Below are 19,143 nucleotides of genomic sequence, written 5' to 3' on the forward strand. Positions count from 1 at the left end.
TGCTGATTTGATATGAACCACAAAGTAGCAGGCCCAAATCCAGGTGTATATAGTAACTCATTTTCATTGAAATGACATTTTTGGTAATTTATTTCAGCATCATTATTGCTGTAATATTTTTGTTTTGGGAGATAAAGAACCATAGGGAGATAAGGATGCAGGTGTTCTTTTTTAAATGCAAAGGCTATAGCCCATCTCTACAAAAGGTTAACTTTATCTGCCTTATTCCTTACATTAGAACCCTGACAAGACATGAGGCTATTCATAGTCATTGCCTCTGTGTGACAGAGGGATCAGTTTGTGTTAGCAGGCATTCTTTCTAAACACTAGAAACACAGGCAGGCAGAATAATATCTCACCTGTATGTGTAGACAAACTTGTCAGCATGGTTTTCTAGGTGCATTGAAAGCAAAAAGATTTCTACATACTTGCAGATATTTGGCTCAGGGACCCCCTGCAGCCTGGCATACATGATCAGCAATTCCCGGCCCGTCAGGTGGTTAAGCAAAGGGTTAGATTGAGGACAATAGCCAATTCTTGACCTAACCTGAATCAAGATGGTAATAATAAGCAAAAGATCCAAGTCAACTGTTCCATTGAGCATACAATTCACATAGATGAGCTAAAAAACCCTAAGCCCATGCTGTGAAGAAGCTTTGATACCCACAGAGTTCTAGTCTAAAGAATATTTACAGCAGCAACTCACTGTGTAAAATGTCATACTAACATTCCTAACTGAAATTTTCAACAAACATCTATTGTGTAGAGATTTTTGTTAGAGGAAGTTGCCTATTCAGATATCATTAGGCAAAGCCATTCTATTAAGTCCATTAAGACAATGTATAGAACTTCACTTCCAACATTGGCCAAGTAACTTCTGTCAGGCTAATCTTCCCACAGAAAAGAATGATAAGATATATATTATGTATATCTTTGTATATATAAAGAATACAAAAACAAACAAGTTGAACTACATCAACTTCTGCACAGCAAAGGAAAAGGAAGTCATCAATAAAGTGAAAGGGAGAAGAAAGAAAGAAAGAAAGCAAGGAAGAAAGAAAGAAAGAAAGCAAGCAAGCAAGCAAGCAAGCAAGCAAGCAATCTACTAAGTGGGAGAAAATATTTCCAAGTCACATATCTGATAAAAAGTTAATATTTAAAATCTTTAAAGAACTCATACAACCTAATAGCAACCTCTTCCCAGACAATCTGAATGAAAATTGGGCAGAGGATCTGAATAAACATTTTTCAAAAAACAATGCATAGGTGGCCAACAGGTACACAAAAAGGTACTCAACATCACTAATCAGGGAAATGCAAATAAAAACCACAAGATATCACTTCACACCTCTATCTCCATCTATCTCTATCCTATCTATGTACCTATTATCTATCTAGCATTTATCTATCTTTCATCTTATATATCTGAATTCTCCCAGCTTCCCTTCCATGTCTCCCGCCCACCTGCCTGGTTACCTCCTCCCTTGGGGCAAAACTCAGTGATTAGGAACACACTTACCTTTCTGATATTTTCAATGAGGCTAATGCCATCAATTAATACAACTCCAGAGCTTATGGTCTCATCTCCAGTTAACATTTTCAATATAGTGGTTTTTCCAGCTCCATTTAATCCAAATAATCCAAAGCATTCAGAATTTTTTACGACAAGGGAAACATTTCTTACAGCCTTTACAGCTGGATACTTATAATAAGTCTGAAAACATTAAAAAATCACAATGTACTGAAGCACCGATTGTGGGTCACCCACAATTATAACTGTTACCTGTGGACAGTTTCTCAGGAGCACTCTGCCTTCCAGCCATCTGTTTTACTAGGATATGCACAGACCCCACAGCAGCCCAATGAATTCGTCCAATACATCCTTGGCAGGGACAAAGCTCAGGGAAATATTGTCACTGTACGACTTTACCTTCACAAGTTCTTTGAGAAGCAGTGGGCTATTCTTCAATTTAGGAGACTGTGCCAAGACTTTCTTCCTTTCATTTTCTACATTTTCATCCACATATTCGTTGATTTCATGCATGGACTCTTTAGCCTATATTTTCAAAACAAGGACCACAGATGTGAATACATGTTAGAGATCTTGTATAAACTGAGTGAGATTTTGAAAGCTGACCTGAAGGAGTAATTTCAAAGATGTCAGAAAATATTGGACTAATTTTCAAAAGCCTTCCTACCAATTTCCTAAATTCTTATGAAAGTTTATTCTTGACTTGCTTACTTTTGGAAACTATAGAATGAACAAGTTTTTCTACCACTGTGAGGAAGCAGCATGTTCTTGTCAGTAAAATGGACACATCATGGAAAGCAAAAGCCACATCAATACTGTTATTGTCTAAGTACCATTTGTTACAACTAAAATATGTTCATGAGACAATGTGAACTGAGAGAGGAGAAAATGGCCTCTTTCTTTTTGAGGGAAGGCTGAATTGAATATGAAGGACTATTGAGAGCGTGAACACAAGTGGGGATAAGAAGAAAGGCCACCAGAGAAACCAAGATGGTGGCATAGGTAAACACCGGAAATTGCTGCCTCCCACAACAAATTCAAAAATACAACTAAAAGACAGAACAGACATCATCCAGAGCCACAGGAAGGCTGGCTGAGTGGAAATTCTACAACTAGAAGGAAAGAGAAAAGCATATCGAGACTAAGAGGAGGTGCGGTGCGGAAGTAAAATACAAAGGTGCGGAGGTGCATGCGGAGAGGGCTGGTGGCTGAGGATACAGTTGTCTTTTTCAATTGGGAGGGAGTCTCAAGCTCTGAGCTTCAGTTCTGGGTGAGTCTCTGGGGACCCAGAATCATACGGGAGAAGCGGGACTGTCTGGCATCAGTTGGAACTCGAGGGCAGCTTTCTCTCGGAGGTGCTCGCAGCAATTGCCGGGGCCTCTGAGGGCAGGACTGAGAGCAGCTATAACTGCTCCCACCACCCTGTTGATCCCCTGGGACCCTGCCCCACCCAAGCCAGTGCACTGAGGCTTTTGCATATGAAAGGCCTGACCCTTTGTAATCTGAAAATTACTTAACAAACTGCAGCTGGCCCAACGCCCCAGGGCAACTTGCATTGCTTCACAGCTGGCCTCTGCTGAGTAGCCTCAGGCAGAGGCTAGATTAGCACCTCCTTAGATATCCAGGAGCCAGTTCTCCCACTGCAGAAACAGCTGATTCTCACAGCCAATTGGCCTGGAGGTCAATCCCTCCCAGTGTTACCTACAACAATTAAGGCTTAACTACAACAAGACTGTGCACAAAGCCCAAAAAGGGTGCACCAAGAGTGTCTACCTCAGGTAATTGGGGAGGCTGAGCCACTGGGCCCTATAGGACACTTAGCAAAGAAAGCCACTCTATCGACACAGTGAAGCATAAAAAATGCCAAGACAAAGAAACAGGACACAAATGACAGAAATGGAGGAAAGCAAACTACTGGATATAGAGTTCAAAACCACACTTATAAGGTTTTTCAAGAATTTTCTAAAAACTGCTGATAAACTTAGTGAGACACTCAAGAAATCTAGTGAGACCGCCGATAAATTTAATGAAATCCTCAATAAGTCTAGTGAGTCCCTCGAGGTTGTGAAAAAGGACCAGCTAGAAATTAAGCATACACTGACTAAAATAAAGAATATTATACAGACTTCCAACAGCAGGCTATAGGATCGCAAGAATCAAGTCAAAGATCTGAAATACAAAGAACCAAAAACACCCAACTGAAAAAGCAAAAAGAAAAAAGAATCTAAAAATACGAAGATAGTGTAAGCAGCCTCTGGGACAACTTCAAGCATACCAAAAGCCGAATTATGGGGGTGCCAGAAGAAGAGAGAGAGCAAGATATTGAAAACCTATTTGAAGAAATGGCAGAAAACTTCCCCTACCTGATGAAAGAAATAGACTTACAAGTCCAGGAAGCACAGAAGGACCCCAAAGAGGACCACACCAAGACACATCATAATTAAAATGCCAAGGGCAAAAGAAAAAGAGAGAATCTTAAAAGCAGCAAGAGAAAGACAGTCAGCTACCTACAAGGGAGTACCCATACGACTGTCAGCTGATTTCTCAACAGAAACTTTGCAGGCCAGAAGGGAGTGGCAAGAAATATTCAAAGTGATGAATGCCAATGACCTACAACCAAGATTACTTTATCCAGCAAAGCTATCATTCAGAATTGAAGGTCAGATAAAGAGCTTCACAGATAAGGAAAAGCTAAAGGAGTTCATCACCACCAAACCAGTATTAAATGAAATGATGAAAGGTATCCTTTAAGAGGAAGAAGAAAAAGGTACAGATACAAATTATGAACAACAAATACATATCTATCAACAAGTGAATCTAAAAATCAAGTGAATAAATAATCTGATGAACAGAATAAACTGGTGATTATAATAGAATCAGGGGCATAGAAAGGGAGTGGACTGACTATTCTCGGGGGGCGGGAAGGGGTGTGGAGGTGGAGGGAAGAGACTGGACAACAATCGTACACCTATGGATGAGGACAGGGGGAGGAGGTAAGGGCATAAGGTGGGGTGAGAACCGGGTGGAGGGGAGCTATGGAGGAAAAAAGAGGAACAACTGTAATAATCTGAACAATAAAGATTAAAAAAAATTCAATGAAAAAAAAATTAAATACGGTTCCACAGTTTGGGCAACTTACAGCCAGTCTGTGAACTGCAAGACCTAATCTTCCTTCACCAAGGATGCTGGAGAGCAGCTGTTTCATAACCAGAAAACACCTAGCTTACCTCACCCTGGCCTGGGACAACAGAGGACACAGACACTATGAACGCCATGTGTGCCAGCTCAAGCCAGGGACAGATGGAAGTGGGTAACAAGTAACAAAACCCCATTAAAGCCAGACAGACCTAAGATAACAGTACAATAGACCAAAGAACAACCCCAAACTCCCATCCACACTTATTTTGATGCCTCAGCATATTAAAAATGCACCTGGAACGCTGATGAATATTCTGCTGAAACCCTCCCCTAAGATTTTCACCTGAAGAAAAAAGGATAAAAAGCCCCCAGGACAAGCCGCCAGGACAAAGACTCCCTCTAGGACATGATCATGCCCCTTCTCAGGCGTGAACTTTCTTTCTAAGGGTCCCCATGAGACTCGCAACCAGGGGAGCCTTGGGCAGTAGCAACTCGACCCAGGCTCACTCTCTGGCCCTGTCTCCAAGGCCCCCTTTTCCTCTGACTTCCCAGGGAGCCAACGCAGCCCTGCCCAGCCCACTTCCATCACTGTGACTTCAACTTCCTAGTGAGCTGACAGCCCAGGCTCACGTCTCTCCTAAAACATTTCTGGAGAGCTAAAATAGAGCGCCGCCTAGGCTCTCTCCTGTCGCTGCTTCTACCCAAGTCCTTCCTTTGTGTCGCTGTCCCTACCTCTCATAAACACTCTCAAACCCATCCGGACTCATGGTGTGAGATCTTCCCTACATGAAGTCAAGAACCCACACGCGACAGGCCGGCATTCTGGTAACACTGGGATTAGTAACTCAAACTGCTTGAGCAAAAATTGGTTGATTTGAATTGCCTACTTTTACATCAAGTACTCATTATATTATCCAGCCCAGTAAACAGGATAATCCAAAGAATGAGAAGACTGCTTTTCCCCAATTTTAAAATTGGTTGTATCAGAGTGCTAAGTGAACATCCTTGCTGTGTTTTCAGTCTTAGGGTGCTCATGACATCTTTTGCCATTATGTTTGCTGTGGGCTTTATATATATAAGCAGATGCCACCGATCAGGCTGCGATAGCTCCTTTCTTTCCCTAGTTTCTGACACTTTTTATGTATATAAGTGTGAAATGTGGATATAAACATGTGGCTTTTCTTCTTGACATTTATTAATTCATGGGTAACATTGATTTTCAAATATTAAACTAGCTTTTTTTACATTTATGAAATAAACCCTACTTGTTCATGGTAGTCTTTCTATGTATTCCTGGATTCTATCTGTGAATATTTTGTTGAGGATTTGTGTTTCTGTGTTCATAAGGGATATTAGTTTCTTGTACTTTTTCTGATTTTGGTATCAAGTGTAATAATAGTTTCATAAATAGAATTGGAAAAAGCTCCTACTTCTATACTCTGAAAGAAATTGTATAGAATTGATGCTATTTGTTTTTTTAATTTATTTTTTAATTACAGTTTACATTCAATATTATTTTCTGTTAGTTTTAGGAGTACAGGAGAGTGGTTAACCAATCATATACTTTACAAACCATTACCTTGATATTTCCAGTACCCACCTGGCACCATATAAAATTATTACAATATTATTGCCTACGGTATACTTTACAAGAATTGATGCTGCTACTTTTGGTAGAATTTATTAGTGAAATTGTCCTGACGTGGTGTTTTCTTTTTCTTTCTTTCTTTCTTTCTTTCTTTCTTTTTTTTTTTTTTTTTTTTTTTGGAGGTTTTAAACTATGCACTTTCATTTTGCCTTTACATTGGTTAGTATGTGTCACCTATTTTTAATTTATGGTCACTCTGCCTGGAGGCTTACCACTTTTAATCATTTTTCAAAGAATTAGCTTTTGGTTGTGTTCACAGATTTTTCTCTGTTGTGTTTCTGTTTGCAGTTCCTTTTCTTGTTTTGTTAACTTAAATGCTGTTTGCTCTGAGCTTATTTTGCTCTTCTTTTCCTAATTTATTGAGATACAAACTTTTAAACTGAGACCTTTTTCCATTTCTAATGTAAATATTTAAGACTATAAATGCCCATGGTAACACTGCTTTCGGTGCACCCCACAGGTTTTGATATGTTGTATTTTCCTTTCATTTAGTTTAAAATATTTTCTAATTTCTTCTGCAACTTTCATCTTGACTGATGGGTTTGAGAGAAGTGTGTTGTTTAATTTCCCAATGTTTATAGAGATATTCCCATATATTTCTGTTATTAAATCATAGTTTAATTTCATGATGATCAGAAAACATACTCTTCATTATGTTAAATCTCTTAAAACTGTGAATGGTGTGTCTTGGTGAATGTTCCATGTGTCCTGCTTTTATTGGGTGCATGCTCTCTAAATACCAGTTAGATCTAGTTAGTTTGCAGTTCTTTTATTAATAATTTTCTGTCTCTGTGTTCTATTGATCACTAAAGGAGTAATTGGTTGGTTACCAACACAACTGAATGAGCATACGTTGTTTTGAAGCAGAGACCCCTGTATTTATTTTTATCTGAGGGGGTAGTGGGAGTTCTTAAACTCAGTGTTCAGGGAAGTGTGCGGATTTAAGGTTGCAGGGTCATTAACTCAGATGTCTCCAGCTAATGAATTAGGGCACCGCTCTTCTAACAAGAGGTGTGATCTTGGCAGAGCAGATCTGCCTTGGTTGAGAGTTTGATCTTCCTGGAGCTCATCTAATCTGAAGGTTAAACCTTGATCTGAGTACTCAGTTTTCTCTGCCCTTTCATGGCAGGAAATGCTACCAAAGAGGCTCTTTGACTCTCACACTTGGCTTTCAATTTCCTACTAATAACTCTCAGCTTTTCATCCTATGGAGGAAGGAGCTTACCAATAACTCATATCCCCATTGTTCTTTCAGTTGCTATTTCCCCCATTTTTAAAGAATACTTGACTTATCGCATCAGACATGCTTTCTGTTCCTCTGGTACGTTATCCCACTTCAGAACAGATAAAAAGTTTTACAATTGGACCATTATTTTGTGCCAGAGGTTATTATTCTTCCTTTACCACCAGTGATGTGGGCCTCACTAAAACCCTATGTGATTGTGTATTTTCTCAAACCTCTCCTGGTACTAACTGTTGCAGGTGGACTTCCTTTGGTACCAACACCTGTGGAAGGGAGAGAAAAATCAGGAGTAGGCAAAGGATAGAAATCAAGCTATGATGAAGGTCAAATGACATCCTCAGTTGACCCAGTGGGAAGTCCTAAAGTTGTTTGAGTGGCATTGAGATGAGCAAACATTTTACTTCTGCACCTGCGAGTGACTGGATGCAGGTCATCTGGGAAGAGTATCACCTTGGGAGAGGAGGATCTCTGCAGCTAAAGCATCCATGAAGACAATGACAGCTGAAGGGTCTGAAGACAGAGTTCCCAAGAAGCTGGGGGCACCAACTCCGCTGAAGGGGGATCTGGACAGTGCACTCTACCCTTTGATCTTCTGGGACATACATAGCAGCCACAGAGAAAATGTTTGATCCTAGCATAAAGTACCAAGAAGTCCTTTCGAAACAAAGTGAAACACATGTACATGGATTTTAGATAGATTAGATTAGGGATGAAACTTAAAAAAGAAGTTAAGGACAAGTCTCAGATTTCTCTATTCAACAAATATATAATTGATGGTGTTAGTTATTAAAATAGGGAACATTGGGAGGTTTTGTGGCAGTGGAAGAAGAGGATGTTAATAAGCAACAATAACGCTCCTACTAAAACCCAGCATTTATTATTTATTATGTGCCCTTCACAGGTAATTAACCTTCTTAATAACTCTATGAAACAGATCTATTATGACCTTACTTTAGTAATGGAAATACATGAAGAAATAGTGGCCAAAAATTTCTTAAATTTCATGAAAAATATTAATCTATATATCCAATAATTTAAATGAATTCCAAGTGGTTTAAACACAAAAAGATCAACAAGATGAACAGCCAGCTCCTCATGAAATCTGGTCTCCCTGTCACAGAGACAGTGGGGTCTGAAGGGCAGTGGTGTGATGTGCTCTCAGGGAGGAAAGAAACATCTGTCAGTGAAGATGTAAGATGTTCACTTTTTATAGTTCATGAACTATTTTGTACTTCTCATTGACAGGGGTGACTTTTTCTTATTTTGGAATGTTAAAAAAAGTGAGATTGAACCTTTGGCTTAGGAAATTCAGTTTATTTTGATTTAAGGATACCACGGTTAACCAAACTAGTTTATTAGATAACTATATGAAGATTGAGGCCTTGGTCTAATGTAAGTATTACTCCTTTGCTTGGCCATGTTTTCTTCTGTATTCAGCAGTAGTGACAAAAAGGGGAAGCATTTAGAAGCCAAATATTCTTATAATTTTACCATGAATTCTCCCTCCATACTCATTATATTTCTTTTTATCACATTTACTTCTGAAGTGTGACATGGTTCAGGGGCTACTGTTCAAGCTTAGGAAAGTCAGGGCAGGAAAAAGTCTCAAGGTAACATTCACATGTTTAATTCTAGGCACCAGGAAATAAATCCTTTCTTTTTCATGTTGCTCAAAACCTTAAATTTATTCTTGTTGCCATATCTTAGACCAGGTATCCTGTTTACAGTAGTAAGATCTGATGGGCTTTGGTGTAAAAGTAGGTAGAATAGCACTTTTGATTTGTTATATAGTTCTAGTCATTAGTTAGCAACACATAAGGGGCAACTGAAGTGCAGGTGGAATGCGAATCATACTAGTCACAACTCCAGTTGGTAGCAAAGGCCATTATGGTCTCAAGATATCCTCCCTCTGAAATATTAGAGATATGCTGACTCAGAGAATGTTATGGACAAAATCTAGAGCCACCCCGACAGAGAACTGGGATGAATGAAGAGAAATTACAAAGAGATAGATGTAGCGGTTTTCTGTCTCAACAGAAATTCTCATATAAACCATGAGGGATTAAGTTATAGAACAACAGACCATTAAATATATATAAATTCTAGGCAAAACTCTGGGATTATGTGAAATTGTGAGTGTTATTTACAGCAATAATTAATAATCTGACTAGTAGGGGCTATGATGTCCCATAAGCCCACATGGTTTTAAAGTCACTTCATAACTGCAACCAAATACATCTAAAGGTAGGACATGTCCACATGCTTTCTATCATTACAAATACATTATTTCCTGGTTGGTAGAGGATTCAAAGCTTAGAGCCTAAGATACAAACTAAGATGAAAGAGTTGTAATTTCAATTAGTACCCATTAGATCTTGGTATAATTAAATGATACTTTCATCAAATAATAGAGATAGAAATATGCAAATTAATACTTGCTGGCCTAACATTGAGCCTTCTTTGAATTGTATCAAAAGTCTATGTTACTCACCTTCTTGCCTTTCATGAATATGTTGTACACATTAGACACAATTTTTTGAAAGAGAAAGTTTTGCAATCTCCAGGATGTAGTCTCCAGACAAAAAAGCAAGAGGAGATAAAATAAGCCCAGGACAGCCAACGAAATCAAAAACTTTGCAATCCCATTCTCTCCAAAATTATAGACACTGTTATTAGTCACTGAGGATAATAAGAGAGACAGCCTTACTTTAAAAACTGATGCAAAGTCTACGATGATACCACATGTCAAGAAATACAGATTCAAAGTGCACTTAAGTTAGATTCAGAGAAGTATGGAGCAGAGGTAGTAATTGTCTTCATAAGCTATTTGTATTATTTGATCTTCCCTGATATTTATAATTAATATGCAAGTTTGCCTACCAATAATTTTTCTCTACTTTTTACCAGTCTTGACAGGAGATCACCTTACTACATAATAAATGTCAAAGGCTGAGCCTTTGTGAGAAGAATGCTTAGTAATTAAATAAAGAAAGCAAAATAAAGGTATTTATGACATATCTAACCATTATTGTAGGCCATGCAGAATATCTGTAAAACTCTTGTTTAAATACTTGTTTTAGAGTTTGGGGTTTTATACTCAGGAATAGAGTTGCTGGGTCATATGGTAATTGTATGTTTTGCTTTTTGAGGAACCACTAAACTTTTTCACAGCAGGTGCAACATTTTATATTCCTACCAGAAATAAATGAGAGTAACAATTTCTTCATATCCTCACCAAACTTTTAATACTTTCCATTTTTAAAATTACAGCCATCCAAGTATGTGTGAAGTGATATGTTTTTTTAGGGAATACATTTGACATGTAACATTGTGTAAGTTTAAGATATAAGTATGTTACTTTGAAACATTTATGTATTGTAATGATTGATGATGTAGCAATATTTATCACATTACATCATTACAGTACAATATTATTGCCTATATTCATTATATAGTCATGCATCACTTATTGACAGGGATGTATATATTCTGAGCAATGTGTCACTAAGCAATTCTGTCATTGTGTGAACATTAGAGTGCACAAACCTAGACGGTATAGCCTACTATATGGTAGAATCTACTGCTCCTAGGATACAAACCTGTACAGCATGCTGCATGAATGCTGCAGGCAGTTGTAACATAATGGTGCACCTACATACAGCCCTATATTAAATGGAGCTTGGAGGACTAGAAGTTGCTTTAGGTGAGTCAATGAGTTAGTGATGAGTAAGTGTAAAGGCCCAGCATATCACTGTACACTCCTTTAGACTTTATAAATGATATACACTTAGGCTATGCTAAATTTATAACAATTATTTTCTTCCTTTAATAATAAACTTAACTTACTACAGTGGGGCCTTGACTTACGAATTTAATTTATTCCATGACGAAGCTCGTAACTCAAATTACTCGTCTGTCAAATCAAAAAGTGAATGAGTGAGACAAGTGATGCTGGGCTAATGTGGCGTTCACTGTGATGTTCGCTGCGCCAACTAGCGGTGGGGTATCTGAAACTGGCTCGTAACCTGAATTTTAGCTCGCAACTCAAAGCAAAAAATCGGCTGAGAGATGGCTCATATCTTGAAAAATTCGTTAGTTGGGACACTCGTAAGTCAAGGCCCCACTGTATAACTTTTTTATTTTAAACACTAGAGGCCCGGTGCATAAAATTTGTGCACTGGGGGTGGTGTCCCTCAGCTCAGCCTGCACCCTCTCTAATCTGGGACCCCTTTGACATCTCTCTCACAATCCGGGACACTGGCTCCTAATTGCTCACCTGTCTGCCTAATTGGCCCTAACTGCTTCTGCCTGCCAGCCTGACTGCACCATAACTGCTCCCTGTCAGCCTGATGGCTCCCAACTGCCCTCCCCTGCCAGCCCAATGGCCTATAACTACCCTCCCTTGCCAGCCTGATGGTTCCCATCTGCCCACCCCTGCCAGCCCAATGGCCCCCAACTGCCATCCCCTGCAGGCCTGGTCCCCCCAAACTTCCCTCCCCTGCAGGCCTGGTCCCCCCCCCAAACTTCTCTCCCCTGCAGGCCTGGTCCCCCCACAAACTGCCCTATCCTGCAGGCCTGGTCCCCCCCCAAATACCCTCCCATCAGGCTTGATCACCCACAAGTGCCCTCCCCTGCACACAAGTGCCCTCCCCTGCCGGCCATCTTGTGGTGGCCATCTTACGGCAGCCATCTTGTGATGATGAGGGGCGGCCACATTGTGATGATGTGAGGGCATTGCACCAAGGCACGAGGGTCACCTAGCCTTTTATTAGTATAGATTTAAAAATTGTAAAGCTGCTTGTATAGCCTGCCCCCATCCAAGGAACAGCAACCTCCTGATCACCACACCCTCTGACTGAGGAACAGCAGCTGTGCGTGAAGCCTCCCCCCACCAGCCAGAGGAGCCACCACAACTGTGAACAGCACCCACCAAAGGAACTGCTGCCAACTGCGGAGCAGTCGCTACCACAACCGCCTGAGGAGCAACCGCAGCCCGAGGAGTCATTGCCACCCAAGGAGCAGCCACTGAATGACTCAACATCTAGATATGGTGGTATGATCAAACATGGGTAGACAAAGAAAACCTCAAAGGAAAGAAAAGGAGGACTCGCCAGAAAAGCAGGTAAGTGATACAGAGGCATGCAAGATGACAGAAAAAGAATTCAGATTAAGGGTCCTAGAGTGCATAAACCGGATGGAGGAAAAAAATCAACAACTTATGCAAGAAGCAAGAAGAAACAGATGAAAAAATCAATAACTTATGTAAGAACCAAGAAGAAATGAAGAGTAATATAGCTGCAATAAAAAACACCACTGAAAGTTTCAACAGTAGACTAGGAGAAGCGGAGGACCGAATTAGTGAATCAGAAGACAGGGAAACAAAACACACTGAAACTGAACAGCAATTGGAGAAAAAAATTAAAAGACAGGAGGAGAGCCTAAGGGAGCTATGGGACAACAGGAAACGAAACAACATAAGAATAATAGGGGTGCCAGAACAACAGAAAGAGGAACAAGGGTTAGAAAACCTATTTGAAGAAATAATATTAGAAAACTTCCCTGAGGTGGGCAAGAAAAAAGTCACACAAGCCCAGAGAGTCCCAAACAAGGTGAACCCAAAAAGACCCACACCAAGACACATCATAATTACCATGGCAAATGTTCAGGACAAAGAGAGAATCTTAAAGGCTGCAAGAGAGAGACGGAAAGTTACATTCAAGGGATCTCCCATTAGATTATCAAATGATTTCTCAACAGAAACACATCAGGCCAGAAAAGAATGGACAGAAATTTACAAAGTGATGCAAAGCAAAGGACTGAATCCAAGAATACTCTATCCAGCAAGGCTATCATTCAAAATTGAAGGGGAAATAAGAAGCTTCACAGACAAAAAAAGGCTAAGGGAGTTTATCACCATCAAGCCAGCAATGCAAGAAATGCTAAAGGGACTGGTGTAAAAAGAAGGAATAAAAAGCTCAGAAAGAAAACAGCCACACACACAAAAAGAAATGGCTAAAAACAAGTACCTTTCAATAATAACTTTAAACGTAAATGGACTAAATGCTCCAACCAAAAGACATCGAGTGGCTGAATGGATAAAAAAACATGACCCATACATTTGCTGTCTACAAGAGACCCACCTCAGAAGAAGGGACTCACACAGACTGAAAGTGAAGGGATGGAAAAACATCTTTTAGGAAAATGGAAATGAAAAAAAAGCTGGGGTAGCAATACTTGTATTGGACAAACTAGACCTCAAAGTGAAGGCCATAACAAGAGATAAGGAAGGCCACTTCATAATACTAAAGGGATCAATACAACAAGAGGATATAACCCTGATAAAATATATGCACCCAATGCAGGAGCACCCAAATACATAAAAAAACTCCTGGAAGATATCAAAGGAGAGATCGACAACAATACAATCATAGTAGGGGACTTTAATACACCACTGACATCACTGGATAAATCCGCTAGACAAACAATCAGGAAAGAAACACCAATCCTAAATGACTCAGATGGACTTAATTAACATCTTCAGAACACTTCACCCCAAAGCCACGGAATATACATTGTACTTAAGGGCTCATGGGACAGATTCAAAAATAGACCACATATTGGGTCACAAACAAAGTCTCCCCAACTTCAAGAAGATTGAAATCATACCAAGCATCTTCTCAGACGACGATGGCATAATGTTAGAAATAAACTACAATAAAAACAACCCAAAATACTCAAACATTTGGAAGCTGAATAGCATGTTATTAAATATTGATTGGGTTACCAATGAGATCAAAGAAGAAATCAAAAACATCCTGGAAACTAATGACAATGAAAACACAACAATCCGAAACCTATGGGACACAATGAAAGCAATCCTGAGAGGGAAGTTTATGGCTCTACAGGCCTATCTCAAAAAACAAACAAAAAAAAATGGTAGTAAATCATCTAACTCTACAACTCAAAGAATTAGAAAGAAGCAACAAGAAAAGCCCAGAGTGAGCAGAAGGAAGGCGATAATAAAGATTAGAGCAGGAGTAAATGACATAGAGACCAAAAAAACAATACATAAAATCAATGAAACCAAAACCTGGTTCTTTGAAAGGATAAACAGTATTGATGAACCTCTAGCCAGGCTCACCAAGAAGCAAAGAGAGAGGACCCAAATAAAGAAAATCAGAAATGATAGAGGCGAAATAACAACAGACCCCACAGAAATACAAAAGATTGTTCAACAATACTATGGACAACTCTACTCCAACAAACTAGGCAACCTGGAGGAAATGGACATATTCCTAGAAAAATACAACATTCCAAAACTCAGTCAGGAAGAATCTAAAAATCTCAACAGGTCAATTAGTATGGAAGAAATTGAAGCAGTCATCAAAAAGCTTCCAGCAAACAAAAGCCCAGGACCAGACGGCTTCACAGGGGAGTTTTACCAAACATTCAAGGAAGAACCTATCCTTCTCAGACTATTATAAAAAATCCAAGAGGAAGGAACACTTCCAAGCTCATTTTATGAAGCCAGCATCACCCTAATACCAAAACCAGGTAAAGACAAAACAATGAAAGAGAATTACAGGCCAATATCCCTATGAACATAAATGCCAAAATCCTCAACAAAATCTTAGCAAATCAGATCCAGCAGTACATCAGAAAGATCATACACCATGACCAAGTAGGATTTATCCCAGGGATGCAAGGATGGTACAATATCCAAAAATCAATAAACGTGATACATCATAAAAACAAATTGAAAGAAAAAACCCACATGGTCATATCAATTGATGCAGAAAAAGCATTTGACAAAATTCAACACCCATTTTTTATAAAAACTCTCAGTAAGGCGGGAGTAGAAGGATCATACCTCAACATAATAAAAGCCATATATGACAGGCCCACAGCCAACATCATACTCAATGGACAAAAACTAAAACCATTTCCCCTAAAAACAGGAACAAGACAGGGATGCCCCCTCTCACCACTCCTGTTCAACATAGTACTGGAAGTGTTAGCCATAGCAATTAGGCAAGAAGAAGAAATAAAAGGCATCCAAATTGGAAAAGAGGAAGTAAAACTGTCCTTATTTGCAGACGACATGATATTATACATACAAAACCCTAGAGACTCCATCAAAAAGCTACTAGACTTACTACATGAATTTGGCAATGTAGCAGGATACAAAATTAACCCCAAGAAATCTGAGGCATTTCTATACACCAATAGTGAACTTTCAGAAAGAGAGATTATAAAAACAATCCCGTTTACCATCGCACCAAAAAAATTAAGCTACCTAGGAATAAACTTAACTAAAGAGGTAAAAGACCTCTACTCAGAAAACTACAGCACGTTGATAAAAGAGATAGAGGAAGACATAAACAGATGGAAGAACATACCATGTTAATGGATTGGTAGAATCAACATCATTAAAATGTCCATACTACCCAAAGCAATCTATAAATTCAACGCACTTCCCATTAAAATACCAACGGCATACTTCACAGATCTAGAACGAACTCTGGAATAAAAAAAGACCCTGAATAGCTGCAGCAATCCTGAAAAACAACAAAGTAGGTGGGATGTCAATACCAGATATCAAGATGTATTACAAAGCCACTGTTCTCAAAACTGTCTGGTACTGGCACAAGAACAGGCATATAGATCAATGGAATAAAATAGAGAGCCCAGAAATCGGCCCGAACCAATATGCTCAATTAATATTTGACAAAGGAGGCAAGAACATACAATGGAGCCAAGATAGTCTCTTCAATAAATGGTGTTGGGAAAATTGGACAGATATATGCACGAAACTGAAACTAGATCATCAACTTACACCATACACAAAAATAAACTCAAAATGGATAAAGGACTTAAATGTACTATGGGAAACCATAAAAATTCCAGAAGAATCCAAAGGCAACAAAATCTCAGACATATGCCGAAGCAATTTCTTCACTGATACAGCTCCTAGGGAACTTGAAACTAAAGAGAAAATGAACAAATGGGACTACATCAAAATAAAAAGCTTCTGCACAGCAAAAGAAACCATCAACAAAACAACGAGAAAACCCACTGCGTGGGAAAACATATTTGCCAATGTCATATCTGATAAGGGCCTAATCTCCAAAATTTATAGGGAACTCATACAACTTAACAAAAGGAAGATAAACAATCCAATCAGAAAATGGGCAAAGGATCTAAATAGACACCTTTCAAAATAGGACATTCAGAAAGCCAAGAGACATATGAAAACATTCTCAAAGTCACTAATCATCCGAGAGATGCAAATCAAATCAACAATGAGGTACCATCTCACACCTGTCAGACTGGCTATCATCAACAAATCAACAAACGACAAGTGCTGGAGAGGATGTGGAGAAAAAGGAACACTTGTGCACTGCTGGTGGGAATGCAGACTGGTGCAGCCACTATGGAAGACAGTATGGAGTTTCCTCAAAAAGTTAAAAATGGAACTCCCATTTGACCCTGTGATCCCACTTCTAGGAATATATCCCAAGAAACCAGAAACACCAATCAGAAAGGATATACGCACCCCTATGTTCATAGCAGCACAATTCACCACAGCTAAGATTTGGAAACAGCCTAAGTGCCCATCAGCAGATGAATGGATTAGAAAACTGTGGTACATCTACACGATGGAATACTATGCTGCTGTAAAAAGGAAAGAACTCTTACCATTTGCAACGGCATGGATGGAACTGGAGAGCATTATGCTAAGTGAAATAAGCCAGTTAACGAAGGAAAAATACCACATGATCTCACTTATTCATGGATAATAGAGACCATTATAAACTTTTGAACAATAATAGATACAGAGGCAGAGCTGCCTCAAACAGATTGTCAAACTGCAGCGGGAAGGCCAGGGAGGGTTGGGGGGCAGGAGGGAGGGGGGTAAGAGATCAACCAAAGGACTTGTATGCATGCATATAAGCATAACCAATGGACATAAGACACTGGGGGATAGGGGAGGCTAGGGGACTGTCAAGGGCGAGGGAAAAAAGGACACATATGTAATACCCTTTGTAATACTTTAAGCAATAAAAAAATAAAACATAAAATAAAATAAAATAAAATGTTTTAAATTTCTATAGATATTCGAAATTTGAATACTGGCTATATTTGATGTTATTAAAGAATTGTTATTTTTCAATAAAAAAATAAAAAATAAAAATTGTAAAACACGGACTCTTGTAATATCACTTATCTTAAACACATTATATAGCTGTACAAAAATATTTTCTCTGTTTATATCCTTATTCTATAAGGATATTTCTATTTAATCGTTAAAATTTTACTTTTTCATATCAAAATTATTTATTAATTAAGATATTTTTAAATATAAACTTTTTTAAAATTAATCTTTTATCGTTCAGATTATTACAGTTGTTCCTCTTTTTTCCCCCCATAGCTCCCCTCCGCCCAGTTCGTACCCCACCCTCTGCCCGTATCCCCCCACAGTCCTCATCCATAGGTGTACGATTTTTGTCCAATCTCTTCCAGCGCCCCCACACCCCTTTCCCCCACAAGAATAGTCAGTCCATTCCCTTTCTATGCCCCTGATTCTATTACATTCACCCATTTATTCTGTTCATCAGATTATTTATTCATTTGATTTTTAGATTCACTTGTTGATAGATGTGTATTTGTTGTTCATATTTGTATCTTTACCTTTTTCTTCTTCCTCCTCTTCTTAAAGGATACCTTTCAGCATTTCATATAATACTGGTGTGGTGGTGATGAAATCCTTTAGCTTTTTCTTATCTGTGAAGCTCTTTATCTGACCTTCAATTCTGAATGATAGCTTTGCTGGATAAAGTAATCTTGGTTGTAGGTTCTTGCTATTCATCACTTTGAATATTTCTTGCTACTCCCTTCTGGCCTGCATAATTTCTGTTGAGAAATCAGCTGACAGTCATATGGGTGCTCCCTAGTAGGTAACTGACTTTTTTTTCTCTTGCTGCTTTTAAGATACTCTCTTTGTCTTTTGCTCTTGGCATTTTAATTATGATGTGTCTTGGTGTGGTCCTCTTTGGATTCCTTTTGTTTGGGGTCCTTCTGTGCTTCCTGGACTTGTAAGTCTATTTCTTTCACCAGGTAGGGGAAGTTTTCTGTCATTATTTCCTCAAATAGGTTTTCAATATATTGCTCTCTCTCTTCCTCTAGCACCCCCATAATTCGGCTTTTGGTCTGCTTGAAGTTGTCCCAGAGGCTCCTTACACTAATCATATTTTTGGATTCTTTTTTCTTTTTGTTTTTCTGGTTGGGTGCTTTTTGCTTCTTCGTATTTCAAATCTTTACTTGATTCTTGCGATCCTCTAGTCTGCAGTTGGAACTCTGTATAATATTCTTTATTTCAGTCAGTGTAGGCTTAATTTCTAGTTGGTCCTTTTTCATAACCTCGAGGGTCTCACTAGATTTCTTGAGGGTCTCACTAAATTTATCAGCGGTTTCTAGAATATTCTTGAAAAACCTTATAAGTGTGGTTTTGAACTCTATATCCAGTAGTTTGCTTTCCTCCATTTCTGTCATTTGTGACCTGTTTCTTTGTCTCTGCATTTT

General features: G+C 38.9%; 1 protein-coding gene across 1 annotated transcript in view; it reads right to left on the reverse strand.

Annotated features, from left to right (window-relative positions):
- LOC118656595 (ATP-binding cassette sub-family A member 3-like) overlaps positions 1-19,143 on the reverse strand; it is a 343,556-nt gene that overhangs the window by 5,431 nt on the left and 318,982 nt on the right. Inside the window, exons 24-27 of the mRNA XM_036310023.1 lie at positions 10,052-10,239; positions 1,931-2,056; positions 1,520-1,714; positions 360-547 (exon numbers count right to left, since the gene is read on the reverse strand). Of these exons, the coding sequence (XP_036165916.1) occupies positions 360-547; positions 1,520-1,714; positions 1,931-2,056; positions 10,052-10,239 (697 nt within the window). The remainder of the gene's footprint in view (positions 1-359; positions 548-1,519; positions 1,715-1,930; positions 2,057-10,051; positions 10,240-19,143) is intronic.

This window comes from Myotis myotis, unplaced genomic scaffold (genome assembly GCF_014108235.1).
Source record: "Myotis myotis isolate mMyoMyo1 unplaced genomic scaffold, mMyoMyo1.p scaffold_m19_p_5, whole genome shotgun sequence".
Taxonomy (NCBI): domain Eukaryota; kingdom Metazoa; phylum Chordata; class Mammalia; order Chiroptera; family Vespertilionidae; genus Myotis; species Myotis myotis.